The sequence below is a fragment of the Leptinotarsa decemlineata genome, unplaced genomic scaffold (genome assembly GCF_025532065.1).
Source record: "Leptinotarsa decemlineata unplaced genomic scaffold, Ldec_3_MD MMD2_tig00026307_RagTag_RagTag, whole genome shotgun sequence".
NCBI classification, from domain to species: domain Eukaryota; kingdom Metazoa; phylum Arthropoda; class Insecta; order Coleoptera; family Chrysomelidae; genus Leptinotarsa; species Leptinotarsa decemlineata.
In genome coordinates, this window is record NW_027412681.1 from 850,088 (window position 1) to 869,704 (window position 19,617).

At 32.9% G+C, this 19,617-nt stretch overlaps 3 protein-coding genes across 4 annotated transcripts; all 3 read right to left on the minus strand.

The window, feature by feature from the left end:
* Positions 1-2,482: 2,482 nt before the first annotated feature.
* Positions 2,483-10,304, minus strand: LOC111508145 (uncharacterized). Of its 2 annotated transcripts, none has more exons than XM_023163569.2 (2): positions 9,744-10,298; positions 2,483-6,185 (listed from the first exon to the last, which is right to left on the minus strand). In XM_023163569.2, exons 1-2 carry the CDS (start codon positions 10,120-10,122, stop codon positions 3,472-3,474), a joined length of 3,093 nt encoding a protein of 1,030 aa, XP_023019337.2. In that variant the 5' UTR covers positions 10,123-10,298; the 3' UTR covers positions 2,483-3,471. The 2 variants fall into 2 exon arrangements, with proteins under 2 accessions (XP_023019337.2, XP_074036992.1); XM_074180891.1 differs by lacking the exon at positions 2,483-6,185 and adding an exon at positions 6,850-8,161 and having other exon boundaries at positions 9,744-10,304.
* A 1,328-nt stretch (positions 10,305-11,632) lies between these two features.
* Positions 11,633-14,405, minus strand: LOC111508130 (uncharacterized). Its single transcript, XM_023163554.2, has 2 exons — positions 13,814-14,405; positions 11,633-13,373 (listed from the first exon to the last, which is right to left on the minus strand). The coding sequence occupies exons 1-2, from the start codon at positions 14,118-14,120 to the stop codon at positions 12,043-12,045; spliced, it is 1,638 nt and encodes a 545-aa protein (XP_023019322.2). The 5' UTR covers positions 14,121-14,405; the 3' UTR covers positions 11,633-12,042.
* A 2,440-nt stretch (positions 14,406-16,845) lies between these two features.
* Positions 16,846-19,316, minus strand: LOC141485029 (uncharacterized). Its single transcript, XM_074180892.1, has one exon. It carries the CDS (start codon positions 19,100-19,102, stop codon positions 17,222-17,224), a length of 1,881 nt encoding a protein of 626 aa, XP_074036993.1. The 5' UTR covers positions 19,103-19,316; the 3' UTR covers positions 16,846-17,221.
* Positions 19,317-19,617: the final 301 nt, after the last annotated feature.

A 19,617-nucleotide genomic window follows, 5' to 3' on the forward strand; every position in this document is an offset into this window, starting at 1 on the left:
ATTACATGACATAAAACACCAAAGAGTACACCAATTACTTAAAACACGGAGCAGGATTAAGATGTGTTCCGAGATGGTTTAATCCACAAGTTAAATTGAGGGACGTATAGTACTGATGCTTTTAACTTGATCCTGAATCGCTCATATTTATTCAAATCGAAAAAAAAGTGACAACAAATTTTCACCAATTCACTTGTAGAATTACCATTATAACAGTGAACAAAATACATACTTTTAATGTATTCAAAAGAAGGCCAAACATGGAACGGGAGCTGGAATATACCAAGCGGATAGAAACTTACACTACAGCTGTCCGCTAGGACTATACACATCCGTCTTTCAGGCGGAAGTGTATTTTATTTTGGAGTGTGCAAGGCTTATCAAATTGAGACCTCAAAGAAATGAGCGGATCAATATTTTTACAAACAACAAGAGCGCACTAGGGGTTCTGACAATCCTTAAGGTGACATCAAAACTGGTCTGGGAATGCTATATAGAACTGAATGAACTTGCAAACAGGAACAAATTAACTTTGTTCTGGGTGCCAGGGCATTCAGGAATCACAGGTAATGATAGAGCTGATGAATGCGTTAGACGCGGATCATCAATTTCATAAATAGGTCCTGAACCAGCTCTGGAGGTACCAAAATCATTGGTACGAAACCAGATTAGGACATGGACCAATAAGAAGCATACAGAGTACTGGACAAAAGTACCTGGCAAAAAGCAAACTTCGTGTTTTTTGGATTTCAATTATTATTGTGTATTGTGACATTTAACGACATCTAGTAGCGAGTAATGGTACTATGTATCACTACTATGTACTATGATCCACAACTACAAAGTATTGTTGGTGGAAAATCACAATTACATAAATCTCATTAATGTTTTCGTTTTACTATGATGATTCATTTCAATTATTTGTTAGTTATTAATATGCTTAAACTTAGATACTTAGGTTAAGTTTTCTTTGTCATCATTTCTGTCGTTAAGTTTTACCTTGCAAGTGAATAAAACCGAGTAATTATCATTCTGTGTTTTCTTCTTCAACTTATCACAGCAATAGTAACAACAATTAGGTAATCATTGGCTGTTGCGGGCCAGATTGATGTCAGTACATCATTGGCTGGCGCGGGCCGGATTTGGCTCGCGGGCCGTAGTTTGGAGACCCCTGGTTTAGAATATAGCGTTGTAAATCATCGCCTGAAAAAAGAAACGCCGATCACCGCAAATCGATTGTGATTTAGCCAAGATCGCGCTCACCTAGACTTGCGCTTCGCGATTGTTCTAGATGTCACGTCGGTTTCGAGAAACTTCAATTAACATATATAAACACTACCAACACGCAGATCGATAGACATTTGAAACTTCAGTTAAAGTGTTGGTGTTGTGTTATAAGTGTAGCAGTGAAATGAATTCGAGTTTAATAGTACATTGTAGTCAATTAGCAAACCAATGGAAAAACTTAACAATAGCATTGTTACCACATTACAAAAAAGAAGTGGCCTATATATTCAGATTACTTAAATGTTTTGTTTGTTTGAAAGGGATTCTGTTTCGTGGATCTCACAAATGTCTTGAAAAGATAGTACTGTAAAAATTAAATAATCTTAGGATGGTCGGGACTTGGAAATAAAATAAAATCATTATATTTTTGACAATTGTATTTTCGACTTGCACATGTATTAGAAAAGATAAAAACTTTTTAAACACAATGCGAAGAACATTAACAAATAAAATATACATAGAAACATATACAGCACAAACACATTCAAATGTTGAAGGTATAAAATAAATAGAGCACAATGTGAAAATGAAATACAAAGACAATATAAATATGTACTGAATAAAACAAATCGAATTCATAGGAAATAGATATAAAGGGAACTGTAAATTGTGGCAGTAATTGTTGAAATTGATGATTCCCAAAAATGTAGTTGGATTGTAGTAATATAGATAACAAAATTCAAAGTCAAACATTCCTTGATTTAATTTTCAGTACAATTGAAAAAAAAGTATTGAATTCTCTTGAGCAGCAGATTTGTGGTAATTCTGATCGACTGTTGATTTTTCGAACTGACACTACATCAGTTCAGGATAGATTAAAAACAATTTATCTTCAACTATCTGCCAGAGTGTACTTTATAAGATCAAAGTTAGGCTCAGTTTTCCATGACACACCGTCTTGGATGAAGTCCTATAAGAACGGTCGTAGTATGACGGTTAAAACAATATCGTGTCCAAGGAACAGAAAGTAACTTTGGGAGTTACTCAGGAATCAGTACTAGGACCCTTATTTTTTGTGAACGGTCTCTCAGAACATGTTTACATATAACGTATTTGTCAGCATAATGGTACCACACCGAAAGTTGAGCTACCAAAGATCTATACATACAAAATATTTTATACCTCTCAATCTATTTAAACAGCAAATATCAGAAAGAAAGAAATACCAGGGCAAGTTGAAGAAATACAACCTAAAAATTTCTAGGTAATTTATCAGACAAATCATCTACATTTCAGAACAACTCAATTATAAAAATTTTGATCTAATATCAATGACTGTCAGACTTTTAATGTGCGACTTTATCTCCTTTTCCAAGCTCTTTTGTACCTATTATTTTTGTAATTGTGTTATGTACAACTTGAAATCACTTGTGTAAACACTGATCAATTCAGAAATCAATATCCAAATATTTCTATAAATATAAATAATATTTTGGTAGAATATTGAACGTGAAAAAACACAATTAGTGATTGATGAGGACTGTATTCTGTTGTCATATTTGTGTTTTACATATTTACAATTTATCATAGTTAATAAAGGTTATTATCAACATAACAATTTTTTGATTCATAGAAAATCCAATCTCTCAAATAGGTACATTATTTTTCTAAGTGAATGCTTCTAAAAAAAATTTTTGTGCCTTTTCTAGTAAGGTAAGTAAGAGGAAGATCTTCCTCTTGAAGGTGATTGAGAGAAAAATGTATTGATTGAACGACTCAATTATTATTCCAAAAAATGAAATTGTTTTATGATGAATAATCAATTAATAATTGACTCTGTTAAAAATAAATCTTTCGAAAAGTAATATTTCATGTTTATTTTACATTTACGCATCAATAGAGAATTGTAGAAATGTCAAGTTTTTTTGACAGTTGTACAAAAAATACCTTTATTGTTAATTGGTATGATTTTTTTTTATATTTTGAATGAAAGTCTTTGAACAAACTTTAAACTGAAACTGTTTTTCCCAGTATGAGTATTTTCATTGTGCTCATGATGATAATTTTTGGCGATTGTTTTTGATTGGAGTTCCCGCTGAAATTCTTCTCCAATGTGAGGTTTTTCATGTCTTTTCAAATGATTATTTCCAATGAAAGTTATTGGGCGGATTTCACATTGGAATGGTTTTTTCCCGGAATGAGTGTTTTCATGCGCTATCAAAAAACTATTCCATATGAACGTTTTTAAGCAGTATGAGATTTTTCATGCCGTTTCATATTGTGATTTTGAGCGAATGTCTTTGAACATATTTTACACTGAAATGGTTTTTCACCAGTGTGAGATTTCTCATGGAGTTTCAAATGATCATTTCGAGTGAATTTCTTTGAACAGATTTCACACTGAAATGTTTTCAATTCTGCATGAATTTTTTCATGGCGTTTCAAACTAAAGTTTTGAGTGAATGTCTTTGAACATATTTTACACTGAAATGATTTTTCACCAGTGTGAGATTTCTCATGGAGTTTCATTTGATCATTTCGAGTGAATTTCTTTGAACATATTTCACATTGAAATGTTTTTAATTCTGCATGAATTTTTTCATGGCGTTTCAAATTATGGTTTTGAGTGAATGTCTTTGAACATATTTTACACTGAAATGTTTTCAATTCTGCATGAATTTTTTCATGGCGTTTCAAACTAAAGTTTTGAGTGAATGTCTTTGAACATATTTTACACTGAAATGGTTTTTCACCAGTGTGAGATTTCTCATGGAGTTTCAAATGATCATTACGAGTGAATTTCTTTGAACAGATTTCACATTGAAATGTTTTTAATTTTGCATGAATTTTTTTATGGCGTTTCAAATTACCATTTTGAGTGAATTTCTTTGAACATATTTTACAGTGAAATGGTTTTTCACCAGTGTGACATTTTTCATGGACTTTCAAATGATCATTTCGAGAAAATGTCTTCGAACAGACTGTACATTGGAATGGTTCTTTACTCATGTGTTTACGTAGGAATAGTTTTTTCCCAATATGAGTTTTTTCATGGCGTTTCAAATTATCCTTTCTATTGAATGTCTTTGAACATATTTTAGACTGAAATGGGCTTTTCTCTGTACAAGATTTTTCACGGTTCACCAAATTATTATTTTTGGTGAATGTCTCTGAATTGATTTTACACTGAAATGATTTTTCTCCTGTGTGAATTTTTTCATGGCGTTTCATAAATTCTTTATTAGTGAATGTCTTTGAACCAGTTTTACATTGGAATGGCTTTTCTCCTGAATGAATTTTTTCATGGCGTTTCAAAGTTACTTTTATAGTGAATGTCTTTGAACCAGTTTTACATTGGAATGGCTTTTCTTTTGCATGAATTTTTTCATGACGTTTCAAAAATTCTTTCTTAGGGAATGTCTCTGAACAAATTTTACATTGGAATGGCTTTTCTCCTGTATGAATTTTTTCATGGCATTTCAATGTTAATTTTTTAGTGAATTTCTTTGAACCAGTTTTACATTGGAATGGCTTTTCTTCTGCATGAATTTTTTCATGGCGTTTCAAAAATTCCTTTTTAGTGAATTTCTTAGAACAGATTTCACATTGGAATGGTCTTTCAGCTCTATGAGTTTTTTCCTGATTTATCGAATAGTTATTTTGAGTGGAAGTCTTTGAACAGACTTTACCCTGAGATTTATCCTCAGTATGAGTTTTTTCATGGCTTTTCAATAGGTAGTTTCTAGAGAATGTCTTTGAACATATTTTACATTGGAACTGTCCTATCCTATTATGATTTTTTCGATGTGATATCAAAGAAGCATTCTGAATGAATGATTCGGAGCAGATTTTACGCTGAAATAGTTTTTTCCCAATGTGAGTTTTTTCATGGCGTTTCAGATTATCATTCCTATTGAATGTCTTTGAACATATTTTACACAGAAATGGACGTTCCGCTCTATGAGTTATTCCATGTTTTATCAAATTAGCATGTTGAGTGAATGTCTTTGAACAGATTTTACATTGAAATGGTTTTTCTTCAATATGATTTCTTTCATGACGTTTCAAGTGACAAATTTTGTCGAACGATTTTGAGCAATACTTACACCGAAATAATTTCTCTTCGCTGTGAGTTGTTTCATGGCGTTCCAAACTGGATAGTCTATCAAATGTCTTTGAACAGATTTTACACCGAAATTGACTCTCCCCAGTATGAGTTAACTCATGGTATTTCAATCGATAATTTCGAGTGAATGTCTTTGAACAGAATTTACACTGAAATGACTTCTGTTCTGCATGAAGTCTTTCATGTCGTTTTAAAGTATGTTTTAGAGTAAATGTCTTTAAACAAATTTTACACTGAAATCGGCTTTCTGCTGTACGAGTTTTTTCATGGTCTACCAAATTATTGTTTTTGGTGGAGGTCTCTGCATATATTTTACACTGAACTGTTTTTACTCTAGCATGAATTTTTTTATAACATTTCAAGTTACGTTTCTGATTCTGAAATAATTGTTTCCCGGTATGACTTTTTTCATGACGTTTCAAAGCACTACTTTGAAGGAAAGATTTAGAACACATATTACATTGCAATTGGTTTTTTACCTCACTATGACTTTTTAAATAATTCGTAACTCCTAACCTGTTCATAGAAGACCTGGTACAGATTTTGCCGTTAACTTTTTTCTCCTCGTCATGATCCTTATCACGGCTTCGCAAATTTCTCTTTTCTGTTAAATGTTTTGAGCAGGATTCATACTGAAACGGTATCTTCCCTGTATTCGTATTTTCATTATGATATTCTTTATCAACTTGCTCAGGTGTATGAATCACTTCATGTTCATTTTCAGTAGAAAACTCCTTTCCATTTAGGACTGATGACAGATTTTCATTGACAAAAGGGACGTTCATCTCAAAGATTTCTTCTTCCTGTGTGTCAACCAGGACAATTCCCGGATCTGTAAATAATTAATAATATGAATACACTTTCACTTCAATTCATTTTTATCTGTCTCAAGAAAATCAACATTTTATAGGCATGTCCAAACCTGAACCTAATTACTATAGATAAAATGTTAAATGTATGAGATATATAAAACGTATATAAAGTATTATAGTATGAAAATTTTAAAGAAAATATATAATGAAAAATGTGTGAAATATAGATGAATGTAAAAATATATAATGTAACAATAAAAATGGGAAATTATAGTCAATCACAAACAAATGCCGATTTTCAGCCATCAACTGAGTTAATTCTTGGAAGTTGTAAATACAGTTACTAGATAAGAAACACTCTAATTTGGATTTGAATTTTTTGGAGGAAAATCTCAAAATTGAGATGGTAAGTTGTTATAGAGTCCCGTATCAATTTTGGTGGTTTTTTGAAGCCTTGTTTCTGGTTCAACTATTCTGGTTTTGTGCCTTCTTTCATATTCATGTATCTCTTCATTAGTTTCATAGCATTCAATACTATTTTTAGTATAATATACATCAGTTTGTGATATATAATTACGGCATAAACAGTCATTACTCCTAGAGCCGGAAATAAAGCTCTACAACTAGCCTCCCAATTTGATGTTGTAATACATCTTATGGCAGACTTTTGTAAGCTCCGACACACATAGTTTGACTATGTGTGTCTGAGCTGCATTACCACAAGATAAGGTAGCATAATGAAGGTGTGAATGAAATAGGGAGTAATAAGAAGTTAGTGCTGCTGTTTGATTCGCAAGGTCTCGAACTTTTTTATTAGCAAAAACAGCCCTGGAGGCGACTCAATTTGTACTTCTTGAAATTTAACACTTCCATAAATCTCTTCTTGATTAGCAGAATTATTTGGCCTACAATCAAATTTTAGGCACACAATTTTACTCTCATTCAGTATGAATTGATTGCTGGCGAACTATGTATGTGCTTGTTGTCTAACATCATCTATTTTGAGATCTTCATCCCTTTCTATACTGATTGTAAATGTAGCGTCATCTGCGAATAGTACAGATAATATATTATGCGCAGCCATATTATGAGGTAGGTCATTGATTATTGATGTAGAAGTAATATATGCTCTAGGTAATTATGATCGAGTATGTACCTGAGTAAGTAGTTCTCACTGGTTATTAGGAATATATCGGGTGATTTTTTAAGAGCTTGAGAACTTTTTAAAAAAAAAAACGCATAAAATTTGCAAAATCTTATCGGTTCTTTATTTGAAACGTTAGATTGGTCCATGACATTTACTTTTTGAAGATAATTTCATTAAAATGTTGACCGCGGCTGCGTCTTAGGTGGTCCATTCGGAAAGTCCAATTTTGGGCAACTTTTTCGAGCATTTCGGCCGGAATAGCCCGAATTTCTTCGGAAATGTTGTCTTCCAAAGCTGGAATAGTTGCTGGCTTATTGCTGTAGACTTTAGACTTGACGTAGCCCCACAAAAAATAGTCTAAAGGCGTCAAATCGCATGATCTTGGTGGCCAACTTACCGGTCCATTTCTTGAGATGAATTGTTCTCCGAAGTTTTCCCTCAAAATGGCCATAGAATCGCGAGCTGTGTGGCATGTAGCGCCATCTTGTTGAAACCACATGTCAACCAAGTTCAGTTCTTCCATTTTTGGCAACAAAAAGTTTGTTAGCATCGAACGATAGCAATCGCCATTCACCGTAACGTTGCGTCCAACAGCATCTTTGAAAAAATACGGTCCAATGATTCCACCAGTGTACAAACCACACCAAACAGTGCATTTTTCGGGATGCATGGGCAGTTCTTGAACGGCTTCTGGTTGCTCTTCACTCCAAATGCGGCAATTTTGCTTATTTACGTAGCCATTCAACCAGAAATGAGCCTCATCGCTGAACAAAATTTGTCGATAAAAAAGCGGATTTTCTGCCAACTTTTCTAGGGCCCATTCACTGCATCTTTCTCTTTGCACCATGTCTGAAATCCCGCGTGATCTGTCAAATACTAATGCATGAAAATCCTAACCTCAAAAAAATCACCCGTTATAAAAGTTGTAGGATAGAGTTAGTTTTTAGTAAGTTATATTAAATGAGCCTTTGAGCCTTTATGAAATATACTAATCATTCCAAATTTAGTGTTAGTTTCATTAATGTAAAAATTGTTATTTCTTCTCGTATTGTAATCACGAACTTCATCATTTCTCAATAAGAATTTTTGAAAGTAATTGTGTAGCAATCCTTTATGCAGCTTAAATATAAAGTTCATAGTCATTTTTCAAATGAAAACCAATTTAGACGCTGTAACATCAATTTAGTTGCTAAGTTTTTTAGATATTTTTTTACAAATAAAATCAGCATGACTATTTAGTTTTAAATTTTTATCAATCATAACACCCAAATATTTTATTTCAGTCATAATTTCAATGTTAACATTATAAATTTTTATAACATTTGCCCAAACAATCTGATCATACTCATAAGATGATGTTAAAATCATACTTTTTATTTTACTGACATTTAGTTCAAGTTTATCATTAAATAAATATGTTTCAATGCTATCTGAATACATATTCATTTCAACAATTGCCTGATCCAAATTTTCATGTATACAATAAAACAATGTATCATCTGCAAAAAGATTTATACAGTGTAATCCAGAAATATGGTTAATATCATTAAGCTGTCAGATCCAAATTATTATATGATCGAGATTATTTCAGATTTCACTGTCTATATCTATAATTTTATTTCTCCCACACCAGCACTAGTAGCAAAAAACTGTTGTAATGATTCAATCTACGAGTAAAAAAATGGTTCAGTTACGTAACGAGGGAGCCTATAATTATTGCAAGTACAAATTTTCTAAAAAGTGAAGGATTTCGATCAAAAACACATCGGAAGTCGCGATGGGGGAACTTGAAGTCTAAAATTGTACCATTGTCTATTGAACAAAATGTCTTTTCGGTGGTTGGATTCTGTTATCCTAACACTAAGCTAGTCGAACTCACGATATCTCCATCGAATTAAAAGCAAAAAATTCTGTTATAGAGTACAAAATTAGCATGAAATTATGGCCCTGAAATAAATATAAGAATTCAAAGTAGTTCTACTAGCTTAACAGGGGTAACAACTTTCATAAATCTTGATAAAATGCTATCCTACTAATTGTAAAAAACTTCGTCTACTTGGGCTTCAGAATTGGGTTCAGAGAGAAATAAAATTTGTGAGTGATAAATAGCTTATTGGAATAGAATATTTACTACTCATAATACTTTTGTTGTTATAGGGAAAAATAGCTGCAATTAAGAGTTCAAACGATTAGATATTTGATATTGTAGTACTATTATTATATTGTTAATTTATATTGTTTATCGATGCACTTAGTTCAATTAAATATACTTCTACAGTATTCTATTCTATGTCGGTTCATTTCTCTCTGAACTCAATAGCAAAGACCACCTAGACAAAGTCGTAAGCAGAAGATAGTGATAATAATGATAAGGCATAGACATCTGATGTTAAATGTGTTGAACAAAATTATGAATATGAAAAATTGTTACCAGAGGTTGAATGAAGAGACGGTTTCAAATCCTGTGACATATCTTCACCGTGAATAGCATTGAATTCATTGCTCTGACAGTAACAACTCGCTTGCAGATCGAGGCTTAAGAAATTCATTGTGATAATGAGACGTCCTCCACATAATCCACAATATGACTCTCCATTTACTTCTTGCATGTTATTTTCGAATTTGACATCGTGATAAACAACATCAATGTCATCTTCACTTTTTATTAGTTCTGTCTGAAATTCATTTTCTGAGATCCCCACATCCAGTGCGTCGTATTTTTCTTCAGACTCCAGAGTGACATTTTCATCAATAGCTTCGATTTCTTTCTTCTTAATAGAGATTACATATTCACCAGTGGCAGGAACCATTATTGATTATATTTTGTATAAGGAAATAAAATATTAACTATTGATTTTTCACTCGTAAGAAACTAACGTCAGAACTCTGTTTCTTGTAATTTATAAAACTTAGCATCAAAATGGTTGAAGAATTAATTAGTTAACCTAGGTCTGACCACAGACCATGGTCTGACGTAAGAAGCAGTGTTGCCAATGGAATTTGCATAAAACACTCCAAAACTTGGGATTAAATACTAAAATACTCACAAAATCCTCGCACATCTTATTCTAATCCATTGACTTCAGTGAAAAACAAAGTATTTTATTGCAAAGATCATTTTGATTCAAGCACAATGACGATCTATCATGTACATAAGTATAACTATATCTTAACCATCTTGTAGTTTGCATTTATTTTGTATACCTAAATATGTAAATACTTAAAAAATCATATCAAAGGTAGAAAACCTTCGGTGTCAAAAGATGTTCGTTATATTTATATATTTTAAGTAACTTCTTCGCGCCATCCTATGTTCAGTGTGAAGCCAGTATTCTCTATAAGTACAGGTATTAGTCTATCTAAACTCGCCTGTTACTGCTGCTCTGTTCGCGAGGAAATATACATTGAAGTATTTTTTCTTCTTTCCGATTGGGAGAGAACATGCTAAATATAAACTGGTCGAGGGGAAAACTGAACTTAAAAAGGGTAAAGTTTCTCACGAATTCTAATGTTGATAATATAATAATGATATACCGGAAAGATCGATTGTACAAAAACGTAATCAAATAAAATATTTTAAAAAACTGTTAGTCAAAGACGAAGAACCCATTCCTTCTACATTAGATTCCCCTGAAAAGTATTTGTTGTCTGCCGTGAAGACGAAAGAGTAATAGAAGATCCATTAGGTTTTGGAAATAATGATCAATATGTAGTAATATCAAATGAGCATAAGGCTGTGCCGGGTAGAGTAGTAAGCGGACAGAGAGTGTTGACATGTGACGTATGACTACTATTGACTACTTGGTATTGAAACAAAGACCAATGTGTTTGTATTCATATAGGCTCTAATGCGACAAACTTTCAAGTGATTTTGCATACCCATTGACATTCTTCATTGTTCCCATTTACGCTCGGCTCACAGGAGATATGTCCTTATAACTCTGAAATGGAGAGTAGTTTCTAGTGATACTCAATTGAAAGGTCTTCAAACATAATCCTAGAACCACCAAATCATATCTTTCTGATTTACGACAGTAATCCCATCAAAAGTCACATCTGTCATGTGTCACAGCACAGAACAGATAGACCATAGATATCCAAACAAATGGTTAAGCAACCAACCTATCCGGGTCTACAAATTTCATGCTTTTCTGTGGATATTTTTGAAAATCACTTATCTTTTTAGCTTTTGGTTTGCGGTAGCAGAGAAACAATGAATGACAAAAAATCAAGCTATTGAAATTTTCATTATTCAAGTAACAAAACCGGGAAATCCACCAAAGCAGATCTTAGAATGATTCGGATTTGAAAATAAAATAATACTTTTGACAACTGTATTTTTGACTGGTACATATATCACAAAAGATAAAAACTATTTAATACAATGCAAAGAATATTAACAAATAAAATATACATACAAACATAAACAGCAAAAACTCACATAAATGTTGATGATTTAAATAGATACAGCACAATGTAAAAATAAAATAAACACAAGACAATGTAAATATGCAGCGAGTGAAATAAATAAAACAAATCCTATTCATAGAAAACAGATAATACTTCAGGAATGAGTACTTGGACCCTTATTTTTGGTGTACGATCTCTCAGAACAAACCTACATTCATTTTAATATAATATTCAACTCGAAACAAACATTTTGAAACTAATTGTGAATTTTATTATAAAGTTGTAAATGGATATCTGAACGTATCTCGCAATGAAAAGGTTCATTTCGCAGTATGAACTTTTTCATGTGTCTTTAATACGTCACTTCGAGAGAATGCCTTTGAACATACTTTACACTGGAATGGTTTTTCTCCTGTGTGAATTTTTCCATGGCGTATCAAAGCTTCTTTTTTAATGAATGTCTTAGAACAGATTCCGCATTGAAATGGTCCTTTCCAAATATGACCTTTTCCATGCGCTATCAAAGAAGCCATCTGAACAAATGATTCAGAGCAGACCCTACAATGAAATCGTTTTTCTCCAATGTGGGTTTTCTCATGACGTTTCAAATGAAAATCTCTATTGAATGTCTTTGAACAAAATTTGCACAGAAACGGTCTTTCCGCTCTATGAGCTTTTTCATGCTGAATGAAATTACTATTCAGAGTGAATGTTTTTGAACACGTTTCACAATGAAATGGTTTTTCTTCACTATGAATTTTTTTATGACGTTTCAAGTTACTCATTGTGTTGAATAATTTTGAGCAATAGTTACACTGAAATAATTTTTCTTCGGTATGAGTCATTTCATGGCATTTTAAACTGTAAAGTCCATCGAATGTCTTCAAACAGATTTTACACCGAAATTGACTCTCCCCAGTATGAGTTAACTCATGGTATTTCAATCGATAATTTCGAGTGAATGCCTTTGAACAGAATTTACACCGAAATGATTTCTGTTCTGCATGAAGTCTTTCATGGCGTCTTAAAGAATGCTTTTTAGTGAATGTCTTTAAACAAATTTCACACTGGAATGGGCTTTTCGTTGTACTAGTTTTTTCACGGTTTACCAAATCATTATTTTTGATTAATGTCTCTGAACAGATTTCACACTGAACCGGGTTTTTTCTAGCACAATTTTTTTTATAACATTTCAAGTTACGTTTCTGACTCTGAAATAAATGTTCCCAGGTATGACTTTTTTCATGATGTTTCAAAACACTACTTTGAAGGAACGATTTAGGACACATATCACACTGCAACGGATATTTCACCTCAGTATGAGTTTTTAAATTATTTGTGACTCCTGACTTGTTCACAGAAGATCTTGTACAGATTTTGCTGTTAACTTTTGGCTCCTCATCATGATCCTTTTTGCGGCTTCGCAAATTTCTCTTCGCTGTTAAATTTTTTGTGCAGGATTCATACTGAATCGGTGTCTTTCCTGTATTTCTGTTCCGAAGAGATTTCAAATCAGTACCTTCATTCTGATATTCTTTATCAACTTGCTCAGGTGTATGAATCACTCCATGTTCATTTCCATTTGAAAACTCCTTTCCGTTTAGAGGTGATGACATATCTTCATTCGTGTCAACGAGGATATCCTTCGAATCTGTGAAGAAATAACACTGTGAATAGAATGAATTTTTGTTTCATGCAAAAAAACCAAACCAATATCAACACAAAATAGTTTCATCACCTTGACAACAACTTCACCACTGTTAAGCTAGAAGAGTCACTTTGAATATTTAAATTTAATTTTAGGCTGTAATTTTAGGCTAATCTTGTACTCTATTCCAGAATTTTTTGCTCTCCATTCAATGGATATGTTTTGAAAAACACATTTAATTGAATCAGGCTATGTCTGACGCATATATTTCAAGTTAATATAGACAACATACTGTCAGAATCATTTCTCTCTGAATTAAGTTCTGAACTTTACAACATTATTAGCAGAAGATAGTAATAATAATAATGAAAAGGCATAGACTGATTATGTTGATATCTGATTATGTTGAACGAAACTGAATACTGAAAATGAAAAATTATTACCTGAGGTTGACTCAAGGGGCACTTTCAAATCCTGTGACACATCTTCACCATGAATAGCATTAGACTCATTGTTCTCACAGTAACAAATCACTTTCAGATCTTCGACGCCGAAGTAATCCATTGTATTAATGAAACGTCCTCCACATAATCCACAATATAACTCTTCATCTACTTCTTGCGTGTTATTTTCAGAGACCCCCACATCGAGTGCATCGTATTTTTCTTCAGATTTCAGAGTGACATTTTCATCAAAAGTTTCGATTTCTGTCTTAATGGATATTGCATATTCATCGGTGGATGGAGCCATAATTGATTATAGTTTGTAGAGAAAAATAAAATCAACTATTGAACGAACTTCTACTCAGAAGTAACTAGTATTCCCTACAAGGACACAAGGACACAATCACTGAACTCAACGTCACAACTCAAACACTAATGTTTACTTCTTAAGACATATACCTTGAGGATCGGGAAATTCTAGTAAAGTAATCAGTTATACTGTGATCGGGATATATAAGAAATTAATTGGTTACCTGGAGCCACAGGTAATAAGAGAGGTTAATTAGATACCTGTGGCTTTAGGTACGAAGCAGTGTTGCCAATGGAATTTGCACAAAACACTCCAAGTCTTGGGATAAAGAACTCAATATAGTCAATCGAAAATTTATATTTGTTAAAAATAAAAAACAATAATTAGGGTTTGTGATAAAAACTTGATACTCTGTGTTGTTTACCATATCGACATAAATTATTTCCTCTATATAAAATTTAAAAATATACAAAAGTAACTAACAGAAAATGTGGCTACTTGTATAATCTATGCACACTTTTAAATCACAGTGGAACTACTTACAGAGGGCATTATACAGCATACTGCAGACACCCGTATTCTGGCGCGTGGCATAAATACGATTCATACGTGTCACCAATTTCACCAAAATCGGTTGTGAGTGGAGAAGCATATGTCATCTTTTATGAAAAGGATGGAACAAAATCGTACCTTTGAGATAACTAAGGAAAAGTTTCTTTGTGCAATTATTATTTATTTTTTGTTGAGTTCAAATAAAATAAGTTGTAACTAACAGTCACTTATGGATTACCACAACACAAATCAAAAAAATAAAATATATTTTCCAAGCTGATGGAAACATTTATCAGTCACCTCAAATCAAAATAACAAACAACATACATATTCAAGCAAGTTTCTTACACTTGCAGTGGAAAAATGAGTTTTCATAGATTTTCGGAAGATATTTTAAGTAAAGCCAAAATAGATTGCTGTGGCCATCCTAGTAATGGGGAATGTTCCTCAATTTGGGTTATTACAGCAAATGCAAGTTTGAACAAAATAAAGTTGAGTTCTTTAAATTCACTTCGAAAAGTATTCAAATTGATGTTTCAAATGTTGGGTTTTAATTTTCAAAGGGATTTGTTTCTAATCCACATATTGGCATATGCCACAGAATGTCTCGGAACATAAATAAACAGAACAGGCCTCTGAAATATGTCATCTTTGTTCTTCTTCTTTTCCCATTAATGGCTTCAGCTGCCAGGGCTATCCAGCCAGGAGTTCCAGGATCATGTTGCTACTACAGGTGGAGCCCACACTAAAGTGGATCTGAGTTAGACCCAAACCCCACTTGGTTTTGCGCTATAACAAAGTTCGACTGTAGTTTGAGGTCAGTTAACAATTGTTTGTCTCATACAGCTAACAGATTCATTGTCCTTTATTAGTTATAACCGATGTTGCCAAATAGTGAAATAGAAACAAATCCCTTTAAATATTGAATGCATTATTTCATTCCTCTTTTTTAAGTATTTAAATTATTTTTTAAAGGAAAAGGTTGAAATGATAAGTTCAAAATGCGTTCTTTTAAAGTTCTTTTATGAAAACTACTTGATTTTCGTCAGGAGGAACATTCCTCATTGCATATAAATGCCACCGATATGTTGGATACATAGACTCTTTTTACTATAAAAAGAGTGATTTCGAGACAATGTCAAGAAAGCAGCTTTACATACGGAGCCCTATAGAAGGTTTTTGAAAAACAATTTGTTAACTTTGGTCATGTCTTTGTTGAAAAATCAAAATTATGTTTGTATGATTATCTGGTTGTGTATCTAATTATTTACAAAAAAGAGAAAAACTATCGTGTGATTTTTGTACGTATCATATTAGGATGCCAATTTGAATGAGTTATCCTGCAGAATTATAACGATGTACTACTGAAAATAAATGTACTCTATTATGGACTCTCTGGTATAGATTCCATGATTAAACTCAACGGTATTTTTCCCTTCAATGAAATAGCGAGATGGCGAACAAACTATTCGACATTTTGGAACCACTTCCACGGATCTTTTCATCATGACTCTTCTACAAAAACCCCACCTATTTGGTTTCCATAATTCAGCAGCACTTTTCATTAAATCCTACTTACTTCAATGCGAACAGTTTGTATCTTACAACGGCTTTGATTCTTTTTATTACAATCCTTCATCTGGAGTACCTCAGGGGTCGAATCTCGGACCACTTCTGTTCTTATTATTTATTAATGACCTCAGTAATTATGTCGATTGTAATAAGTTATTTTTTGAAGACTGTAATACATTGCAACGATAACGATGAGATTGAAACCTTTGGTGTGAAAGTTGTGAAGCAAGTGGGTTGAAAGAGATGTAGATTGACAGGTACTTCAAGTTTCTTTATAGGTCTGTCGAAGCAGATAGTTGCAGATAGTTTTGAAGTGTTTTAAAAAGGTATGGGTTTGGCTTCAATACAATCTGTTTTTTCGTTAATCAGCTGTCGCCCCCATAAGAACGACAACTCTCAGAAGTTGACAAACTTGTGCGAGCTAAGGACTAACGAGGTCTTACCTCTTGTATTGTAATCTTAGATTACAATAATGTTTTGTTTGTTTGAAACAGATTCAGTATTGCCTGCATAGGAAGGTAGTACTGTGAAATTACTATTTAAGGATGATTGACACTTGGAAATAAAATAAAATCATTACAATTTTGGTATATATATAAATATATTACAGAAAAAAAATTCAACACAATGCAAAGAACATTAACAAATAAAATATATTACAAATTAAATACATACCCTTATTTTTTGTGAACGATCTCTCAGCACATATTTACATTGTACATATTAGTCAGCTTAATGGTACCACACTCAAAGTTGAGCTAACAAACACAATAAACTATACATGTTGATCTATTCAAACAAATATTAGAAAAAAGTCAATACCAGGAATACAAAACAGAAATTTCTAGATTAAATATTGGGACCTGTACACTGATCAATTCAGAAACCAACTTGAAAGCATCCAATTCGTAGACATATCCAAACATGTAAATAAAGTTGTCATATAACAGTCACCTCGAAAAAACAATTTGAAACTAATTGTGAATTTTATGATGACGTATCAAATGATATTTTCTAATGAATGCCTTTGGACATATCTCACATTGATATGGTCTTATCCCAGAATGAGTGGATTCATGCGCTTTCAAAGAAGTATTCCTTTCAAAAGTTTCTGAGCAGAATTTGCACTGAATGAGTTTTTTCACATTATGAGTTTTTTCATGATTAGTTAATAGGTCACTTCGAAAGAATGCCCTTGGACATATTTTACACTGGAATGGTTTCTCTCCTGAGTGATTTTTTTCATGGCGTTTCAAAGTGTCTTTATTCTGGAATGTCTTTGCACAGATTTTACATTGAAAAGGACCTTTCGAAATATGATCTTTTCCATGAGCTATCAAAGAAGCCATCCGAATGAATGATTTAGAACAGACTTGACACTGAAATAGTTTTTCCCCAATGTGAGTTTTCTCATGGCGTTTCAAATGATAATTGGTATCGAATGTTTTTGAACACATTTTACACAGAAATGGTCTCTCCGATCTATGAGTTTTTTCATGTTGTATCAAACTACCATTCTGAGTGAATGACTGAGAACAAAATTTACAATGAAATGGTTTTTCTTCACTATGGAATTTTTTATGACGTTTCAAGTTTTCCATTTTGTTGAATGATTTTGAGGAATACTTGCACTGAAATAATTTGTCTTCAGTGTGAGTAGTTTCATGGCGTTCCAAACTGCAAAGTCTAGTGAATGTTTTCAAACAGACTTTACAGTGAAATTGTCTCACCCTAGTATGAGTTAATTCATGGTCTTTCAATCGATAATTTCGAGTGAACGTCTTAGAACAGAATTTACACTGAAACAATTTTACTTCTGCATTCTGAATGAATGATTCAGAGCTGATTGTACGCTGAAATAGTTTTTCCCCAATGTGTGTTTTTTCGTGTCGTTTCAGATTATAATTTCCATGGAATGTCTTCGAACATATTTTACACTGAAATAGGCTTTTCCCTGTACAATAGACTTTACACTGAACCGGTTTTTCTCTAGCATGAATTAATTTATAATATTTTAAGTTATGGTCCTGACTGACTAAATGTTCCCAGGTATGACTTTTTTCATGACGTTTCAAAACACTACCCTGAAGAAAAGATTCTGAGCACACATTACATTGCAATTGGTTATTTACCTCAGTACGAGTTTCTAAATAATTTGTAACTCCTGACCTGATCACAGAAGACCTCGTACAGATTTTGCCGTTAACATTCATCTCCCCATCATGATCCTTTTCACGGCTTCGCAAATTTCTCTTCTCTGTTGAATTCTTTGTGCAGGATTCATACTGAACAGGTGTCTTCCCTGTATTCCTGTTTCGAAGAGATTGCAAATCAGTACCCTCATTCTGAGTCTCATTATTAACTTGCTCAGGTGTATGAATCATTCCATGTTCATTTCCATTTGAAAACTCCTTTCCATTTAGAGCTGATGGCATATTCCCATTGACAAAATAGACGTTGACGTCAAACATTTCATCTGAGGTTGAATGAAGAGACGGATTCAAATCCTGCGACACATCTTCACCGTGAATAGCATTAGAATCATTGTTCTCACAGTAACAAATCACTTTCAGATCTTCGACGCCGAAGTAATCCATTGTATTAATGAAACGTCCTCCACATAATCCACAATATGACTCTCCATTTAATTCTTGTATGTTATTTTCGGATTTGACATCGTGATAAACAATGTCAATGTCATCTTCACTTTTTATCTGTTCTGGCTGAAATTCATTTTCTGAGACCCCCACATCGAGTGCGTCGTATTTTTCTTCAGACTTCAGAGTGACATTTTCATAGAAAGTTTCGATTTCTGTCTTAATGGAGATTACAAATCCATCTGTGGAAGGAGCCATAATTGATTATAGTTTGTAGACGGAAATAAAATATCAACTATTGAACTTCCACACTTAAGTAACTAGTATTCCCTACAAGAACACTACTATCACTGAACTCACGTCACAACTCAAACATTAATGACACGTTAGAATGCTGAAGAGCTAATGATTACTTCTTATATGTCATTTAAGATGTAGAATCGGGGTATAAGAGGGGTTAATTGGGTACCTGATTACCTGTGGCTTTAGGCACACTTTAGGTAAGAAGCAGTGTTGCCAATGGAATTTACACAAAACACTTGATGTACTCACAAAATCCTCTCACATTTTACTCTAATCCAGTGACCTTACAAATCTGCGATGTGATACAACCGATGATGATTGTATATTTAATAGTATATCGAATAACAGTTAACATAAAATGAATGGAAAATAAATTAACTACGCCTATCACAATTCGCAAATTCACTGATAGAATGGATAAATATACTATAGAATGGATAAATATACTATTTTCACTTCGAAAAGAGTGA

Excerpts from the sequence above, each read along its gene's own strand:
- LOC141485029 (XM_074180892.1), bottom strand. The coding sequence starts at position 19,102 with ATGGCTCCTTCCACAGATGGATTTGTAATCTCCATTAAGACAGAAATC.
- LOC111508145 (XM_023163569.2), bottom strand. The coding sequence starts at position 10,122 with ATGGTTCCTGCCACTGGTGAATATGTAATCTCTATTAAGAAGAAAGAA. Across the intron at positions 6,186-9,743 it reads GTCTCTTCATTCAACCTCTG|ATCCGGGAATTGTCCTGGTT; the intron begins GTAACAATTTTT and ends AATTATTTACAG.
- LOC111508130 (XM_023163554.2), bottom strand. The coding sequence starts at position 14,120 with ATGGCTCCATCCACCGATGAATATGCAATATCCATTAAGACAGAAATC. Across the intron at positions 13,374-13,813 it reads GCCCCTTGAGTCAACCTCAG|ATTCGAAGGATATCCTCGTT; the intron begins GTAATAATTTTT and ends ATTTCTTCACAG.